The following is a 19,634-nucleotide window of genomic DNA, read 5'->3' on the forward strand; positions in this document are numbered from 1 at the left end:
CTGGCGAACCACAGCAGCACATGGAAACACTGTTTACCTTCCTGCCAGAGCAGTACCTATTTATTTACTTGCACTTTGACATGCTTTTGAACTGCTAGGTTGGCAGGAGGAGGGACCAAGCAACAGGAGCTCACCCCGTCGCGGGGATTCAAACCGCCAACCTTCTGATCGGCAAGTCCCAGGCACTGTGGTTTAACCCACAGCGCCACCTGCGTCCCGTTGCCTCTACATAGTTCCATCCTTATTCCAGACATCGTGATATATTGATATATCACAATGTTTAGCTGGTGATATGTCACAATGTTGAAAACCAGACATCGCCCAGCCCTAACTGAAGTCTGTGTCCTTGGAAATATACTGTTCTTACTTTTTGACATGCCTGGTGGCTTGGGAAGACTTATTGTGTTGCTGTGCTGGATTGTTTTTAAATATAATTTTGAATTGTGGTTATTCTTAATGATTTTGTACTGGTTATTTGTCTGTATACCCTTTGTGAATTTCTTCTTTAAGAAACATGTTATAAATGTTTTATAGAGCAAGGCCCCATCTGCACTATTCATTTAAAGCAGTATCATACCACTTTTAAAGGGCATGGCTTTCCCCAAAGAATCGGGAACTGTTAGGAGTGCTAAGAGTTGTTAGGTGACATCTGTTCCCACCACAGGGGAACAAGGAAATTGCGATTTATTGTTAAACTGCTTTGGGATTTCTATACGGTGTAAAGTTGTCTTATAAAAACACTTGATTTCCCTCAAAGTCAACACCAAGATATACCATTGTAACCAACCGAAAGATATTATTATTTACAATTAATTTCTGAAACATGAGTTGTGGTTTCATTAAGAGCTTCCCATTCAGTATAAAGGGTCAGAATGTCCCACAGAAATGCGATATATGAATGCCTAGTCAGTATGTTGGCATGTGGCTTCTAGCACCCCTACAGGTTATTTTGTGTGGTTTCTCAGAAAATAAGAGAATTAGCTGCATGAGAGCAGAGTTAGCAGATAATCACCATTAGAGTAGGGACTTGTCCTTTCATGCAGTTTACTCCTGCGCTGACAGCTTTTGACAGTTCATGCTATGCAATGTTTTGAAAAGTGAATCAAGTTCAGGTTGTGTGTTTGAGTTGGGTACCCTCACTAGATACCTGAAGGAGTATCACAACCCACATCATTCAGCCTGGACACTGAGGTTCACTTCCAAGGATCTTCTGGAGGTTGGAAAAAGTGAGGTTGCTGGGAATCAGGCAGAGGGCCTTCTCATCAGTGGCGCCCTATGAAATGCCCTCCCATCAGATGTCAAGGAGATAAAGAACTACACAACTTTTGGAAGACATCAGAAGGCAGCCCTGTATTGGGAAGTTTTTAGTGTTTGTTATTTTATTATTTTTAATATTTTGCTGAAAGTCACCCAGCCAGATGATCGGGGTATAAATCATCATCATCATCATCATCACCACTAGATATCTCACTTTGAAAATGGTAGGTTTGGTCTTTTAAATGACGTCTTGCACACATGCCCTAACATGGATTAAGGAGTTTTCACTTTCGCTGTTTTTGTAACAATCTTCATTAGAAAAGCTGCCTAGGTTCCTCAAGTCCTGTCACCCTCCTTAATTCATTTAGTTCCCAATTTTCTTGCATCTGGACACACTGCAACATGGATGTATTCTAATGAGATTTCTATTAGAGCCGCAACAAATGAGATGGGGATTCAGCACTGCATGTAGTTATATCTGGCTTTGACCTGTGGCCCATGAGTACCCAAAAAATGAAATAGGGGTGCCTCTTTGGTGGAACTGATCAGGAGTGTGACCCTGAGGTGACAGGAGTGGTGGGGCATTTGATTTAAACCCATAAAAGCAAGAGCATAAATCTCTGTTTTGCTCTTAAATATCCTGGCTGTAGATTCAGTCGCCTGATATCCAGAGTACTGAGGTTAAATTTTTCATTTCCATGGGAGAATTGTAAATTACAAACACACACACACACACACACACACACACACACACACACACACACACCCTTTATGGTCTGCTGATTTTTTTCATTTGACTTCAAATGTATGAGTTCCTACTTTAATATTGTATTAAATTAATAAATTAATAGTGGCCCAGATGTTTGAGCTGCTGGCTGAGATAGCACTTTGTGGGACCTGGGAGTACAAGCTGTGCAGTCAGCACAGGCAGTGCAAAATGGGCTTTCTTTCCCTCCATGATCTGCTGAATAGTTGTAACATACCAAAAAACCACACACCAAAATAGCCAGCCACCCAATGCATAGTGGTGAGATGGGCTTATCATAGCCTTTACCTCTTAGATTCCAGAGTGTGAGCCACTAATGAGTTTTTAGTTGAGGGTAGCAATAGTAAAGAAAGACTTATGACAAGAGAAACAGGGCAGGAAACTCCATAGGAAATCCATTTCCTGCTCTTGCAATGATTGGATGTACAATCCACCACTGGGTGAGAGCCATCCCACTGCAGCATCAGCAACAGGATAATTAACTGGAGGTGCCCCCTGCCATCTGCCAATGTAATGTGTAATAAAGAATACAGACAACTTTGCTGTCATGAACTATTTTATGTCATCTTTTAAATTTCAGCAGCACAAACCATAAGCATTTGAAAGAACTGTTACAGGCTCTTTCCAGCCAATTCAGGGATTCAAAACACACCAATTTTACATTCAATGCTTTTTGAAAAAGTGTAAAGGCTAATAAGTAAGTACACTGTTTTCTTTTAAATCAAGGCTTAAATACTGCAGGCACTGCATTTTAACCTCAACATCCAGAATCAAGTCACCTCCTAGAAGGCAGGGAACGACCAATGTGGAGTAGGTGCAGAAGCAGAACTGGAGCTATCCACTCTTTGGCATCTTTTCACTTTGGCAAGTACCAAGAGCCATACAATGCAAGCTTCAGATAATTAAAACAAGTTTTTAAAAAGAAACATCCTTGTTTCTGAGAATACCTAAATTGTCTCTGGCAAAAAAAAAATTAAAAATACTTCCTTGCATGTAAGTCCAGTGTGCAAGTACACAACCTCCTTCAAAAGGCAGCTCAACCAAGGAAGCCACTTCACATTACTGTTGGAAATATAAAAGATGGATCTGAAGCACAACATTAGGAGATGGTGGTGGTGATGGAGTCAATAGAGAAGGACATGGGCATAAAAAATGTGAGGGGTATCTCACAAAGCTAGTGAGATCTGGGCTGCTGCTGATCCCTTCCAGAACAAGCATCACGGAGGTCAAACTCAGGCAACAAAACCATGATGAGATTAAAAAACAAAACAAAAACCGCACACACAAGATGCCGAGCATCTCAGTAGAGGCTGGTCTTCTTCATGATTCGTAAGAACTCTTGCTCATTGACCTCTCCATCTCCATCCCGATCAGCTTCATCAATCATTTCCTGAAACATGACAAAGAATCAAAGGGCAAACCCAGTGAGTTAAATGATGGTTGTGGAAGTGAAGGAAGAGGCATCTTCTTCTTGCAATAGGTTTCCAAAGGGGACTGAAAATACACTTTTGCCTTTGGTACTCATTCTGCCTCAAAATACATCAGTTTGTACACCAGCAGCTTTTCATCTAACATACTGTTACCTAAGCATCCTAGTCATTCAGTTTGGGGAGATCCCTTTAGAACACTTGACAGTTTGCCTGGGAGTGTAGCATCCTGAATTAATTGTTAGACAAACTTCACTACATTAATCATAATCAACTTCAGTTCATTTACAAATAAGCTGAACTTCACCAGTAACAGCAGCTGAAGAACACTATAGTTTCTTTCTCTTAAAAGCAAAAACACCCATTTATTCCTGTTAATAATGATAATAATAATAACAGTTAGTTTCTCCTGACGTGGTGATAGCGGGAAAATATTCATCAGTTATTTTCAGCATGTCAGGATTGGGTCAGTACAAAAAGTGACATCCTTATCAGATTTTCATGCCAACCTTCTTTCAAGGACATATCCCACACACCCCTCAAAAAATCTTCATATGCTTTAGTTTTCAAGACAATGACTGGATGAAAATCACACTGTAAGCTTTGTGAATGAGTGGGTTTCCCCAGTCAAAGTCCAACACTAACTAACTGCTATACCACAAAGGCTCTCAATAAAAAGGACATGTCCTTTTTCCTTTTAGGTAGACAAGGTGTTGAATACTCTACTTAGGTGAATCAGTCATGCCAGGGGAATTCCTCAGACTGCTTGTTGCAGGTAACTGTAACAATTCTCTTGAAAAAAAGGAAACAAAATCAATGGAGTCCCCAAAGTATTGCAAGAGCTGATGGGGAAAGCAGCACCCCACCTCTTTCAAATATTAAGAACATAAGAAGAGCACTCCTGAATCAGAACAAGGTCCATCCAGTTCAATTTCCCCAAAGCAGCAAATCAGGTGTTCCCATGAAACCTACAAAAAGGACATGAACGTGATAGCCCTTCCCCTACTGTTGCCTGCCTGCAGGTTTTAAGAATCGTACTACCATTGAAAGTGAAGGTTCCATTTAGCTCCAACTTAAGTACAAATTTGTGATGCTTCACAGGCTACAGAATTTGAATACAGGTGATTCAAAGCACTCTTAGTAAATGCAAGCTTGCTAAATCACTACACTGAGTGGCTTAAGCATGCATGCAAACAGACACACAGTCCAAACCTGTAGCTCCTCGTCTGTAAGATTCTCCCCCAGTTCTTTGGCCACACGTTTGAGGTTTTTGAAAGAGATTTTGCCAGTTTCGTCATCATCAAACAGCTTGAAGGCTTTCAGAATCTCTTCTTTTGAATCTTTTTCAGCCTTATTTTTTTGATAAAGATAAGTAAAATAGTAACATTTCAGACATTTGGTTGTTACACATGAAAACAACCAGCTATTGAAATAGCAAACTGCGGTAACTTTCCTACCCGTGTAAGAAATGTAAATATAACAAAAAGTATATTAAAGAACTGCCACCAAAATTCTGGCTATAATTATATAGCCACATTACTGCAGATGCAAAGTTTAACAAACAAAAGAAAGAGTACTACATCCTTTTAGGGCACGCTCTATCCTAATTTGGTTGTGGTGAATGAATAGACCTCTGTAGGAGGACTTTTATTTATTTCAAAGAAACCACCCACTGCTACCCAATCAATAAAGGCCAGAGACTGACATCTATGTGGCTTTCCCAGTCACCTTAAAAGCAATTGATGTAAGCAAATGTGGATCTCCCACATACCCCATAATTGGTGCCTTACAACAGGACAGAGTCCCACTTCTATCACATCTTTAGCACACACAGATGCAAATATCATAACAATGTCCCTTTAGCCCTCCCTCACAGACTTCAGAAAAAGGCCAGATTTTGTGGCAGGTGTTTAGATCAACCTACCATTTTCTGGGTCATCACTCCTAAGAAGTCATGGTAAGTAATCTTTCCAGTTCCTTCCTTGTCAATGTCTAAGATCATTTTCTTGATCTCATCTTTCTTAGGTTCAAACCCGAGTGCTCTCATGGCAACCTGCAAACAATGAAAACAGACTGGCATCTCAGCAGGAAAAGGAATAGTAAATACCTCAACTGTACACTATAGAAGCAGAACTTCTGCATCTGAGACAAAGACTATATATTTGCATTCTTGTCAGCAGATGTACTGGTGTCAAGACTATGGGTAGGAAAGGAAAGTAAATTTGTCTTAATGGTGTAACTTTGACAGAGCTCCCTTGCTGTTAACATACTTAGTGGTCAATACTGAGAATATCCACTGCTACATAAGGTAGGAATGGAACTGGGAATGGAGCATACTGGGTCATCTGAACTGGCATTATAACAATGTACTCCTCCAAAAGTCTGGAGAGAAGGCAAATCAGCTCTTCATCGGATAAGCAAACAACCCAATACCACTCAAAAACTAGAACAAAATTATTTGCTGTTTTTTACCTCCAGATGAGATAGTAAAGGTAGGTAAAGGTACCCCTGCCCGTACGGGCCAGTCTTGACAGACTCTGGGGTTGTGCGCCCATCTCACTTAAGAGGCCGGGGGCCAGCACTGTCCGGAGACACTTCCGGATCACGTGGCCAGCGTGACATCGCTGCTCTGGCAAGCCAGAGCCGCACACGAAAATGCCGTTTACCTTCCCGCTAGTAAGCGGTCCCTATTTATGTACTTGCACCCGGGGGTGCTTTCGAACTGCTAGGTTGGCAGGTGCTGGGACCGAGCAACGGGAGCGCACCCCACCGCGGGGATTCGAACCGCCGACCTTTCGATCGGCAAGCCCTAGGCACTGAGGCTTTTACCCACAGCACCACCCGCGTGAGAGGCAATTCCTGGCAAACTAAGGATAATCTTTCTCAATGGCAACAACACTAACAATTCAAATAGATTCAAGGCCAGGAAACCCAAAGCCTCACACAAAGAATCTTCATCTTCCAAGATAACAATCAAGTCTAGAAAATCTAGAAACCTGTGTTCTTTTTTAACATCTCTGCTTTGTTAAAAGCTGAAATCCTCCTATGAGAAATGAGATTATGAATGGTAGTGATGGCCAAGGAGCCCTGTGCTTGCCCCAGAAACCTGATTCTTTCTGCTTCCTGATATTCCATCCCAGTCTCCCAAGGGGAAAATAACCTCATATTGGAGACAGGGATGAGGTCACACAAAGTGGAAGTGGAAGTCTCAATAATAGGAGAGACTCCTGGATTGAGTAAAGACAATGCCAGCACAGTGACACTAGCAGTATCTTCTGCCATCAGGAATCACAGATATTACAATACTTCCATGTATTCTATTTTGTACTGCTGAAAGGTTGAAGATGGAAGTATTCTCCTGTAGCTCCTAACAAGAAGTAACCCTTTCTATACCCATGGTATAAAGATAGAATGAAAACTTTGTAAAGGCACATGGCTGTAACAAAGAGACTTGACTCCATTAAATGAAATCTGAACAACAAGACTGTTCTAAGATAAATCTGGATGCCACTGAGTTTTTCAGACTGTATTTACTTTAGCTGCTGAATTTGTCATTCAGGGGGAAAGGTTAACCTTATACTCTTTATCTCCTGTTTATTCTAGTCCTTTTAGATTCCCTCACTGAAATATCAGTGAGGAGGAAAAATGTTAACCACATGTAACAACAAAAGCATGATTTGCACAGCTGAGTCTGCATCAATCACAAAGCCCTCTCAGAGAACTGTCATCAACATAAAGGTAAAGGTAAAGGTACCCCTGCCCGTATGGGCCAGTCTTGCCAGACTCTGGGGTTGTGCGCCCATCTCACTCAAGAGGCCGGGGGCCAGCGCTGTCCGGAGACACTTCCGGGTCATGTGGCCAGCGTGACATCGCTGCTCTGGCGAGCCAGAGCCGCACACGGAAACGCCGTTTACCTTCCCGCTAGAAAGCGGTCCCTATTTATCTACTTGCACCCGGGGGTGCTTTCGAACTGCTAGGTTGGCAGGCGCTGGGACAGAGCAACGGGAGCGCACCCCGCTGCGGGGATTCGAACCGCCGACCTTTCGATCAGCAAGCCCTAGGCGCTGAGGCTTTTACCCACAGCGCCACCACAGCGTCATCAACATATGATCATATAAATATGCAACGTGTGTGAAAACAACCAAAACAAGACTATCTGATGAGGGATGAACTGGAACAGCCCCAAGACCTATACATTGATCATTAAAGAAGTGGGATGGGGGTGGAGGATAATTGCCCCAAAGGAGAAATGCTTATGTTTTCAGGTACGCCTGTAACCACCCTTTATGTCCTTGTTGCCTCCTCTATTCTAATCCAAGCAATAGATGCAAGATAACCTTCAATACCTCTTGGGTATTGAAATAAAGCCACAGACAAAAGTAGGATAGAGTAGACAAAAGTAGTATAATGAAGAACAATGGAGTAGAATGACACTACCCTTCTCCAGTAGCCACCCTATCACTTTAGTTCTGACTTCAACAACCTGGTACCTTCCAGATGTTTTGGACTACAGCTCTCATTGGCCAAAGTCAGCTCCACAAAGTATCCTCTATATGTTTACTTAGAAGTAAGCCCCGCTGGCTCAATGGGCCATATGATTACAATCTTAAGACACATTTCAGTCATGTTTTTCTGCTTGCCTTCAACTCTTTCACATCAATGTTCCCAGTGCCATCAGTATCAAACAGATCAAAGGCCTCCCGGATCTCCTGTTTCTGCTCTTCAGTGAGCTCAGTCTTGGGAGCTGCCTTCTTCCTCTGAGGTGGAGCCCCCACTGGTGTTTTCTTGTAGCTGGAGGCCTTAAACATATATCAAAGACCAAAAAAAGATAACATTAAAACACAAGTACATGGTTTTAATCTTCCTGAAAATTTAGGAGACATTAGTCAACCAAATGAATGAATGAATATTTCAGAATTCCAAACAAATGATCACATTTGTGTACTGTCTTCCCTGAAAGGAGCTCAAAGCATAGAATTCTTGTTCTACCCCGTTTGAGGTAAGGTGAGGTTGAGGTAGTCAAATGCCAAGTAGTGTCTCTCATTCCTCAACAGGAAATTAAAGATGGATTTCCTACATTTAAGGGCAACGCTTTAAAACCTGGCTATTTACAGCACAGAAGAATTACAAAGATTATGATTTCCAATAGTACATGAATGACTAAGGGTGAACTAGAAACTCCTGGTCAAATCTTGGTTCTTCCATAAACAGCCTAAGTAAACTGTTATGTTTGGTTGTTGTAAGGATCATCAAGGTGAGTGTTGCTTCTACTGAACATTATAAATCACTATTTACTTATTAAGTGTCAGGAATGCAAAATAGTTCAGGAGAAGCCATAAAGGTTAAATAGGTTTTCACAGTACAATTCCATGCAAGCTTACTCAAAATTAAGTCTCACTGGACTCAAAGTGTATTTAGGACAGCAGTCCAAAGGGGCAGTGTTTATTTAAAGTATTTTAACCTGCCTTTCAAGGCACCTGGCCTTCACAAGGCAGCTTCCATGACTCTAAAACACATTAAAATATACTTCACCCATCCATCCACGCAAAAAGAGAGAGAAACCAGAAGAATCTGAAGATTTATACAAGCACAGCAGAATTCAGTTAAATGCAGGCTTTAAAAGAACAACAGCTCTGAAGACCATTTACTTAAGACCAGCAAAGAGGGGGCTGGCAAAGAAAACATCAGGGCCTTTCCGGTTGAATACCCTACCCCATTTATTTTAAAATTGTAAACAGCCCTGGGTGCCTTGGCAGGAATGCAACAAACACACTTTGATGCCATACATATTTCCCTGGACAGGTAGTTCCAAAGTGTGGGGCTACCACTGAAAAAACTGTATCCTTAGCACCCACCAGCCTGCCAGCTTTTGCTGGCAGGCCAGAGGGCAGAACCTCTGGTGCTGATAATAAAGCTTGGACAGCCTCACACAAGTGTATGTGACCCTTCAGATAACATGGATGCAGTCCTATGCTGACTGTGGGTAGTTTGGCTGTCATCCACAGGCTGGGGGATTACCCACCACCCAGTACATCAATCCTGTTTCTAACTGAAATGGTCAAACTGCTCCAACTGTCCTGCTACCAAGTGCCTATGCTGGATTTATAGGGGTGTGGAAGCCTTTCGCCCTCCAGCTGTTGCTGAGCTACAACCCCCCCCCCCCGACCGTTGAGCATGCTTGCTGGGGCTGATGGCAGTTGTAGCTCAGCAACATCTGCCCCCAAGGCTTCCCACATCTGGATTACAGAGACAAATGCTGTTTCATGCCAAAACTGAAGCAACCCCCCCCCCCCCACCGCCATCAACACCTCGCTCCACTTTTGCTTATGAGAGAGCAGGTAGGCTTCTCCCTTACATCATACATTTCTATGCACAGGGATTTAAATTTTATTTATAGACGACAGAAAACCATTATAATCATGAATTTGAAGGCCAGCAGGAGCTGTCCCTACTGGAGCAGCGGCCCAGACGGATTTACTACCTTTGGGAGAGGCTGACCCTCAACACAGCCCCCGAAAAAACAAGCACCTCGAGATGCTCCCCCCCCCCGCTACATCAACAAACAAAAAAGGAGGGGACAACCCTCGAGTCCATCACAAGGACCTAGACCAGACATCTTTGGACTATAACTCTCAGCATCCCTAGCGAGAAGGGGCAATGGTCAGGGATTGGGAGCTGTAGTCCAGCTACTCCTGGGGATTCCAAAGTTGAGAAAACCTGACATAAACTATGACGCCAACCTGGGCTTTCACTTGCATAAATTAACATAGGAATAAACAAATCTGCATGACGGTTGCCTTCCCTGCGAGGGAGGCGGGGTTTAACGGCCCTTCTCCACTAAGCCGCGCCGGCCTCTCCCTTCACGTCCTCCTCCCCACCCGCTTAAGTCATAACCCCACTGACCATCCCGAGCCGGGACCGTCGGAAGCCGAGCCGGTCCTGAGGCGGCAGGAGGCGTGGGAAGAACAACCAAAAAAAAAAAAACCGCGGCGAGCTCAACTGTCACCACAACAGCGGTCCCTCTCAATATCGCGGCTCCCTATTGGCTCCTCTCCTCACGCGGTGGTGTGGGAGCAACCGCTCTCGCGATTGGCCGGCGAGCCGGGCGCGCGCGGGGGCTGTTATCCAACCCCACTTGGCTGAACTGCAAGCCGACGAGCCCTGGCAAGGCGGAGCCCGATTGGATCGAAATGGGAGAGACGCAGAGCCAATGGGAGACCGGTCCATCTCTCGGCCGATTATCGGCTTAGGGGCGGGGAGCGTGGTGCCGCGCGGGAAGGAGGAGCTAAACGGGAGAGCGGGTAGTGATTGGAGGGATGCAGAGGTGGGCGTGGTCCAGCAGCAGCAACAACAGCGTAAGTGGGAGTAAGCGCTGCATATTTGTATCGTGCGGCAGGTTGGGGGGCGCCTGCAGGTAAGAGCAAGCTGTTGTCCCCGTGGGAAGTGGAAGCTGCGTGGCCTGAAAGCCTGGGTTTTAAATTGTGTTTCCATTTGTTAAGCTGATTTTTATTAGTTCTTGTTTTTTTAAAAATATCGCGTGCGTTTAATGCTTGCATTTTTATTTTTATTTTGCTTTGTGAACTAGGGAGTTCCTATTATTAAATCAATATAATAATGAATATATAAGCAAGCGGGCAGTGTTGCTTTCTAATAATGGAGGCTACCTTTCAACTTCATTGTTCTATTTAGCCATCTTGTGGCAGTGAGTTGCAAAAGCTGTGTTGTGTAAAGAAGTACACTCTTGCGAAATCATCTTATGGTGGGACTAACTGGTGGGACTTTGCTGTCCTAAATGCGGCGGTTGTGGCTAATTTAGATGGCTTTTAAAAATAGACTTATGACAGATTTGGACAGCCAAGTGGGTTGTATTGATGTTGACTAGTCAAATGTGTGATACATGCTGACAAAACCTTACTTCTGTTAAAGAGAGTAGAGCAGGCTTGGAATTTTTATCTTAGTCAGTTGGCAATCCTACTTATGTGAACTGAAAATGGTATGCCTCTTGTTTGATTCACATATGTATTTCAACAGGAAAGAATGTTTTGAAGTCGCCGTGTTCATTGGGTGCTCCTTTAGAGTTTGCTACAAAGTCATCCGTAGCTCCCAAATATGGCTACTCGACTAAGACAGGTAAGCTGGTTTGTGTTCTTTTTTATTGATAACTTGATTTTTCAAGGGAAAGTATTCTCACAAAACAGCTTACAATATAGCTACTGTAAATGCATTTCTTTTTCTTTTTTTCAAAAAGCATCTCTTAAGATGTTTCACCATATTTGTTTTCTATGCATCTTCTGTAAAGTAGCGCTCTTTTTCATTGCTTGGTTTTCTCATTGCTTGTGGCTGTTGTTCAGTAAATTATTTCATGATGCTCTTTGCTCATTCCCAAGAACCATGCATGCAAACTCACATGTATTCAGCAATGCAGTGGTCTCTGCTGATGTGCCCTACCCTTTGTTTCTCTTTACAGTCCAGAAGGAAATGCACTGTGATTGGTGGCTCAGGGTTCCTGGGTCAGCACATGGTACAAAGTCTGCTAGAGAAAGGCTACACAGTTAATGTGTTCGATGTCCGTGAGGGCTTTAAGAACAGCAAGGTGCAGTTCTTCCTAGGTGATCTCTGCAACAAAAAGGTATGAGCCAAAACTACAGCTGTGCACACAGAAGCAAAGAGATGTCGGCACGCTGCTGCAGTGGCGTAGCGTGGGGGGTGCAGGGGGGGCCGGCCGCACCGGGCGCAACATCTGGGGGTTAGGGTTAGGGGGCGCAAATCCACGGGTTAGAGGGTGCAAATTACTTGCCTTGCCCCGGGTGCTGACAACCCACGCTACGCCACTGCGCTGCTGCATCTTGTTCATGCTACAGATTTGGAGTTCTTTGGTCTGCTTGGCACTGCTTAAGGTGACCAGTGTTCTTTTTGGAAGCCATATACATAAGGATGCAAGTGTGTTTAAAACTGGTGGGATGAAGAAGTATGATTCACCCTATTAATGCCTGTTACTGACCAATTACTGCACCTGTGTGATTGAGCTATTGGATAGCTCAAGCCCATAGCCAAATGATAAAACTACCCTTGGAGTTCTGTTTGACCATTTTTTGAAATGCATGCAAGTGTGAACAATTTGAAGGGAAGTGCACACACATTTCCACCACTCTGGGTGATCCCAAAGATCAGGCATGGGCAAACTCGGCCCTCCAGATGTTTTGAGACTACAATTCCCATCATCCCTGACCACTGGTCCTGTTAGCTAGGGATGATGGGAGTTGTAGTCCCAAAACATCTGGAGGGCCAAGTTTCCCTATGCCTGCCAAAGATTATTCTGTCCCTAATCTAGTGAAGACAGCTCACCCCTGCCTGCCTGCTTTCTTACAACCAGACATGAGGGTGACCTGGCTGTCAGCTTCTTCAGTTTCAGTGTTGCCATTGTAGAGCTCAGCATGGAGAAGGATGTAAGCAAACCTAGAAATAGTAGGCTCTACCTATCATTTGTTCTGTCTCCACCTATTGTTAGCCTCCTGCCCGATGGGTCCCAATGGGCAGCAGAGCAGACCACTGCCCTAATCTGTGAGGTGTCATGGTATTTGAGTCTCTGCACTAAAGCTTCCTTTTTTAAACTCTGCTCATGGAGCTGTGATTGAAAGTCTGTCCTTAGACTATGGATGTGGAACACTCCTCCCAATGTTATAGGTCTGCAGCTCCCATTATTCCTGACCACTGGCCAGGTTGGTGTAGGTTGAAACCCAACAACATCTCTGCCTTAGACCCAGTTGTGGCTGTTGTGATTCTCCAGGTAGATTGATTCTAACCACCTCTTCTGTGCCTCCAGGATCTGCTTCCAGCTTTACAGGGGGTGACTGTCGTGTTTCACTGTGCCTCACCGTCACCTTCCAGCCACAACAGAGATCTTTTCTACAAAGTCAATTATTTGGGGACCAAAGCAGTCATCGAGGCTTGTAAGGAAGCTGGTGTCGAAGTAAGTGCAGAGCTGGAACTTAAAGCAACTTGAATGAACCTGGTCAGGTTTCGTGGCTGTGTGCACATATAACACTAATTCCTTCAGCATTATTGCCCTTCAGCAAAAGTTAGTGTTAGTGGTTAGCTCACAGTTGAGCAAGCAATCTATGGTTTGTTTCTCCATAGTTTTCTTTTTGCAGTTCTTGTTTTGTGCCTTTGTACCTTGGTGAGCACCTGGGATTGGGATGCCCCAACAAACCATGGTTAAACAGGGCTGTTGGTTTGGACATAATGAGCTATGGTTAAAACAAGCCATGGTTCACAAGCCAGCAACAAACCCTGGCTTCATGTTGTGGTTTGCTAAGCAGAAAAGATAGCACGGTTAGTATGCTGTGCTGGTCTGGGCTCACACATTCAAGCAAATCATTGGTAGGCTAAACAAACCATGATGCAGTGTTATGTGTGTACCATGGTTGTGAGTACCGTTACTGAAAATGTGCAGGCAGACAGTAATCAGGGTTGGTTTTGATCAGTGATGTGGGCTTTCTGGAAAATGTTTGAACTGGAATTTTGCCATCCAGAGCCTACTTACTTACAGTATCTATTTAGCACCCAACAACAACTAGACACTTGTATCAAAGAGGGCAATAAAGTATAAGAGTAAGATAAAACTCGGTTGTAGCATTCAAAATAGAGCTAAACCAACAGAACAAATATGTCAAAACGGTATCATTCTGCCTCAAGAGCTGCATGCAAATATATGTGGGATAGTCTTCTGAAAAAATGAATTGCTACTTTGATTATAAATGTGAGGGATATTATAAACATTTTTTAATCTAGCCAATTCATTTTGTGTGTGGTAAGGGAGGAATTTACCAACGCTGATCTCAGTGGGCTGTAGTGCATATAGGAGGTATTTTGTTCTCCCTTGGGTGGTTTCTTTCAAGTTGCAGGGGATGTCAACAAATCCTTGTGCATCCTGGTAGCCAGCCAGAGGAAGAGAACAGGGTCCCTTTGACATTACCCTGATCTCAAGACCCGGCAGAACAGAGAGGGAGGGATGAGCCCTGGCTTTCCTCTGTAACTGAGGAAAGTGATGGGAGCTTGTTCCCATTGTGATAAGCAAACACTTGGAAAGACCAGGAAGTCCTTACACCTCACTCTAATGTTTCCAATCTCAGTGCAGCTTCTCTGAAGTCAGCCTGGCAGCACAGAAACTCCTTGTGGTTCCATGTCAGGATTCTCCTTGATTCTGTACTCTCCACAGAGGAATAATGCACTTGCCAGTGGCAAGCTGGTGGGTGCATTTGTGGCTCCTTGCTTTCTCAGTGTGTCCATGAAACCCATGGCAGAAAAGGGCTGTTTTCTTCATGGCTCACTGCTATGCTCCCTGGAAGTCCCTGATTGGCCACTGTGGGAAACGAAATGCTGGACAAGATGGGCATTTGGCCAGATCCAGTAGGAGTATTACATTTTTGTAGTTCTTGCCAAAGCATTCTGTGTATAACGCCATGTATTGTGCTCCCCCCCTTTCTGTTGCAGAAACTGGTGTTGACTAGCAGTGCCAGTGTAGTCTTCGAGGGCACAGATATTAAGCATGGAACTGAAGATCTCCCCTACGCAAAGAAACCCATTGACTACTATACAGAAACCAAGATTCTGCAGGAGAAGGTCTGGATGTCCTCTGTTTCGCTGCTGCTACTAGGCTAACAGATCCTATATGTGCTAAACAACATAGGGAGCCGTATCCAATGTAGGCTCTATCCAAGTGACTCAATGGTATACATGTTCCATTGGTGAACTGTTTTGTGCTGGTGGGATGTTGCTACACAAGAGAATGTGCAAGCAGGTCGCTGCTAACTTCCTTGCACTATAGACTGCACAATCTGGTGTGCAACGAGTTTCTGCTAATGCAACTGTCATGTTGGATTCCTGTGCAATGTTACAATTCACCCATCTGCTAGTGCAAGAGCCCTTGTACTAGCAGAAAGAGAATGTTGGCTACAGCCAACAATCTCCTGTCTATTTTAAAAGAAAAACAGAACGACCACGAAGTGCGAAATCGTTCTGTTTGGAGTTCCAGGCATTCCATTCCTCCTCCCACCATGTTGTCATTCTTTTACCTCTCTGTCCATCTTTGTGGGGCTGTTTTTACCATATCTGCAAAACTTAAGGATACCTCAAGTCTATTGAAACCTCCCTCTTGGGTAAGGTGACCCTGACTACCCCATTTTAGATGTCCAGTGTATTTAGAAGGCTGTGTGTGGGGCAGGGGTGAAGCATTGTTACACCGGGAGCATTGATAGATAGTGCAGGCTTTTCTCTTGTAGGAGGTGCTGAGCGCCAGCGACCCAGAGAGGAATTTCTTCACCACTGCTATTCGTCCCCATGGCATCTTTGGCCCACAAGACCCTCACCTGGTTCCCGTCATTATCCAAGCAGCCAAGAGTGGCAAGATGAAGTTCATGATTGGGTAAGGAAAGTCCAGCCCCTTGAAAGTTTTAACTGCTTTGAATTTTGCATCCTGCTTTTATGACTGGTCCAGCTGAAACATGTAAGGAGCCTGCATCACCAACATCTGTTTGAATGCTGCCTTTTTATTTGTTTCTTTTCTGCAGCTTTTTACCTCTTTTTGGGCGGCTCTCACAAAGTGGTTTACATAAGATTGTTGCAACAAGCGTAGATTCTTTTTTTCTTCTTAATTTTAAAAAAAGTTACAATAAAATGAACTTGTTTTGGAAAAAAAGTGGTTATTTCATTCTATCCCCACCCCTAGGGACAAGATGGTCCTCCACACAACCCTGTGATGGCAGCTGAGAGACGAAGGAGCATAGTTAAAGCCATATATGTGTGTGTGAATTTTATTCATAGTTTACACGGTTTCCACATTCACCAAATCACAGACACAAACATTACATTTGGCTCTCTGTTTCCAAGAGTTTTTTCCTTGCATGTTGGTGTTAACCTTCAACTTCTTCCTTTTCTCTGCACAGAGATGGAAAGAACTTGGTGGATTTTACCTTTGTGGAAAATGTGGTCCATGGGCACATGCTGGCTGCAGAGCAACTTGAGAGAGACTCTCCCCTGTGTGGAAAGGTGGGTCCTCCTTTTTCTCTGTGAAGGAATGCGACTGCTACACCATTTTATGTTCTGTCGTTTCTTGTAAAATGGTTTTCTTTCCTGACCTGGATGTTCTGAAGTTCACAGCAGAGTCAAAAGTTAAGCCCAGGTACCTAATATAGTTAAGAGGAAATGAAACCTAAAAATCTAAGACAGAAAAGAAAAGCTCAACAGGTATTCATAATGGAGGGTTAAACGGGACTCTGCTAGCCTTTGGATTGGAAAGGGAAATAGAACTTTTGTGGATAAGAGAAGCAGGTAAACGGAGATAAGTTGGTTGAACTGAAATGTAACATTAGGAGCTGGAACACTGGAGTGTTTTACAAGATAGTTGGAGCTCTATAGAGAAAGAAGCCAGGAGAATGCTGCAAATAAACTGATCTGAAGGACAGAAATTGGTAAGTATTGGCTTGGCAAGCAATCTCGTCTAGGATCAGCAGCATGTGATTTCCTGGTTTTTATTTTCTTGGATAACTGTCCCTTAAAGGCTCTTTTTCGTAACTTTTTTTTTTTTTACAAAGAGAAACCTTAACTATGAACCAAATTTGTTTTGGTTTTGCCCCATATTAGTCATGCCTCACCTTGCTACCTTGCCACTATTTGAAGTTGGCTAGGCCAGTTAGCTTCAAAAGGTTAAAGCACTATTGAATGGAGACAGCCAGGAATAGAAAATACCTGCTTTGTGGCAGCACTGAGGCAGGCAAGAAGGTGGAGCTAGTATTATTATTATTTATTTCTTTATTTGTATACTGCCCTATACCTGTAGATGTCAGGGTGGTTCACAACATAAAATAACAATCTGAAAAACAGAAAATGCATAATAAGAACCAAAACAGCGACAACCCCATAACCCCCCTGATTGGCTTGCCTCCCTTCTCTCTCACGTCACTGGCTACATAGCCTGATCTGTCACACTTAAGGGATGAGAGAGGCAGCTTTCTAATAATGCTGGTTGTTGTTTTTTTGCACCAGTCTCATTTGAAATTCCCCAACTGTGATATGCACAGAAGCCGCCCAGAGTGACTGGGACAACCCAGTCAGATGGGCGGGGTACAAATAATAAAATTATTACTATACCCTCACATGCCAATGTTTTTCCAGAAGCAAACTGATCAGTTCATGATCTCTTACTTTTAGAGCATTGTCTCTCCACTCCTTTAGCTCCGGTGTGGAGAACTTTAAGCCTCCCAAGCGTTGCTGAGCTACAGCTCCCATCAGCCCCAGAAAGCATCGCCAGTGGTAGGAGATGATAGGTGCTCCTGAACACCTGTAGAGCAAAAGGTTCCCCATACCTGCTTTAGCTGGAAAGGATCCCAAGGATAGTGTACAAAAACCAGAAGTAGCACAACTGCCGACTTCAGGATTGCAGCTTTAAAGGGGTGACAGGGAAAGGATGATTCTTTACTCTTTGTTTCTTATCTGTTTGTGTTAACTCGCAGGCATTTAACATCACGAACGACGAGCCAGTCCTCTTTTGGGAGTTTATGTCGCGCATCCTGACAGGCCTGGACTACGAGGCTCCCAAATACCGCATTCCCTATTGGCTGGCCTATTACTTGGCCTTCCTCCTGTCACTGGTGGTCATGCTGCTGAGCCCCTTCGTCACCGTCCATCCCACCTTCACCCCCATGCGGGTGGCGCTTGCTGGAACGTTCCACTATTACAGCTGTGAGCGGGCCAAAAAGCACATGGGCTACAAGCCACTGGTTAGCCTGGATGAAGCTGTGGCAAAGACTCTCAAGAGCTTCCCTCACCTCCACCGTGCTGCGTAGCTGCCTGGGGCCCATGATAATACCTCCACAATCTCTACAGGCTCTGCTTTGGCTGCTCCTGTCTCTCAGTCTGGTTTCCCTAGAACACTTCTTGCAGGAACCCCAGTCTGAATTGATTCTGTTGCCTCAGCTGAGTTTCTGTGACCCAACATCTCTGAAGTGGTGGCTGCACAGGGTGAAACAAAACCTGATCAGTTCGTTAATTCTGCTTGATCAGGCACAGTTTCCCAAGCCTTTACTTGCCTTAACCTTATTCAGAGGGAAGTAAACTGTGAAATACAAGGCTGGGGAGCTTGTGGGCTTTCACAGTGGACTCCCCAACTCCTATCAGACCTAGCCAGCATGACCCAATGGTCAGGGATGATGGGAGTTGTAGTCCAGGTGAGCCATAATTTTCCGTACTCTTTTTTCAGGACAGTCACTTTTATGCGTTGGGGAGATCTGTGTGTAAATTCCAGAGCTGGGTAACCCATCTGTATATCTTTAGGTGATAGGAGAAAGCATTTCTCTTTAACCAGGCCTTTGGCTGCTTAACATTCCATGGCCTTTTAAATGTCCTTGTGGGAGGGTGTGTGTGATGGGTTTGTTCTTGTTTTATTATGTATTTCATGTTCTCATTTTGAATTTTTATCCAGTGAGCAGCCCTGTGATCTTTGGGTGAAGGGCGGTATACAAATTTAATAAATAATAACAATAATATATCGGTCATTGTTAAGGTAAAGGTGGGAAATCTTGAGCTGATATTGCATTACAACTCACATCAGCACCAGCCGGGGGCTTGTAGTCCCAATAACATCAGGACAACATCAGCATAACCACCCCTTGCTGTAAGAAGATTATGTGGGAAATCTGTAAAGATGAGGCATTTGCACTTGTGTACTTAAACTGTGGCCCAAACTTTCTGGAATGTGACTGCACAGGTTCTTTTTCTTAAGACAGCCACTGTACATTTGTCCAGCAGATGGGAAGAGTTTGCTTACATACTAAAAGGCAAAATGTATTTCAGTGCAATTGCCAATAAAGTACACTGGGATATTCTGTTCTGGAAGTATCTAAATCTTGAGGCAGTTTCTGCCTTCCTGAAATACGTAAAATGCATGTTGGGGTGTGTGAATCTGTGTTCATTGATAAATTGAAAAAGGCTATATGTAATGTGAATGAGCATTGTGGCCAGTGTATCTCCTGCCTTCACGTTCCACAGTGAGAACCGCTTATAAGCTTCCCATTAGAAAATGATTTCGGTAATGAGAACCTTTGGATGCAACATCAGCTTCTGCCTCTAGGTGGTGCTCGCTTGCCATAGTTGCTTTGTGAGTTCCATTGATAAAACTCAGTACAATA

At 43.9% G+C, this 19,634-nt stretch overlaps 2 protein-coding genes across 3 annotated transcripts; one reads left to right on the forward strand and one right to left on the reverse strand.

The window, feature by feature from the left end:
- Positions 1-2,561: 2,561 nt before the first annotated feature.
- On the reverse strand, positions 2,562-10,511 carry CETN2 (centrin 2). The gene is made up of 5 exons (XM_028714941.2): positions 10,354-10,511; positions 8,091-8,249; positions 5,375-5,503; positions 4,663-4,800; positions 2,562-3,413 (listed from the first exon to the last, which is right to left on the reverse strand). The coding sequence occupies exons 1-5, from the start codon at positions 10,354-10,356 to the stop codon at positions 3,324-3,326; spliced, it is 519 nt and encodes a 172-aa protein (XP_028570774.1). The 5' UTR covers positions 10,357-10,511; the 3' UTR covers positions 2,562-3,323.
- Positions 10,512-10,770: 259 nt separating this feature from the next.
- On the forward strand, positions 10,771-19,331 carry NSDHL (NAD(P) dependent 3-beta-hydroxysteroid dehydrogenase NSDHL). Of its 2 annotated transcripts, none has more exons than XM_028714939.2 (8): positions 10,771-10,864; positions 11,482-11,580; positions 11,918-12,079; positions 13,274-13,420; positions 14,944-15,072; positions 15,732-15,874; positions 16,395-16,497; positions 17,961-19,331. In XM_028714939.2, exons 2-8 carry the CDS (start codon positions 11,560-11,562, stop codon positions 18,291-18,293), a joined length of 1,038 nt encoding a protein of 345 aa, XP_028570772.2. In that variant the 5' UTR covers positions 10,771-10,864; positions 11,482-11,559; the 3' UTR covers positions 18,294-19,331. The 2 variants fall into 2 exon arrangements, with proteins under 2 accessions (XP_028570772.2, XP_028570773.2); XM_028714940.2 differs by having other exon boundaries at positions 10,781-10,805.
- Positions 19,332-19,634: the final 303 nt, after the last annotated feature.

The sequence above is a fragment of the Podarcis muralis genome, chromosome Z (genome assembly GCF_964188315.1).
Source record: "Podarcis muralis chromosome Z, rPodMur119.hap1.1, whole genome shotgun sequence".
NCBI lineage: Eukaryota > Metazoa > Chordata > Lepidosauria > Squamata > Lacertidae > Podarcis > Podarcis muralis.

Bases quoted from the DNA above. Each gene is read 5' to 3' on its own strand.
- NSDHL (XM_028714939.2), top strand. From the start codon at position 11,560: ATGGCTACTCGACTAAGACAG. The intron at 13,421-14,943 runs GTAAGTGCAGAG...TTTCTGTTGCAG, and splicing joins GTAAGGAAGCTGGTGTCGAA to AAACTGGTGTTGACTAGCAG. The intron at 15,073-15,731 runs GTCTGGATGTCC...TTTCTCTTGTAG, and splicing joins CCAAGATTCTGCAGGAGAAG to GAGGTGCTGAGCGCCAGCGA.
- CETN2 (XM_028714941.2), bottom strand. The intron at 5,504-8,090 runs GCAAGCAGAAAA...CATTGTTTGCAG, and splicing joins TTGATGTGAAAGAGTTGAAG to GTTGCCATGAGAGCACTCGG. The intron at 3,414-4,662 runs GTTTGGACTGTG...GTCATGTTTCAG, and splicing joins TTACAGACGAGGAGCTACAG to GAAATGATTGATGAAGCTGA.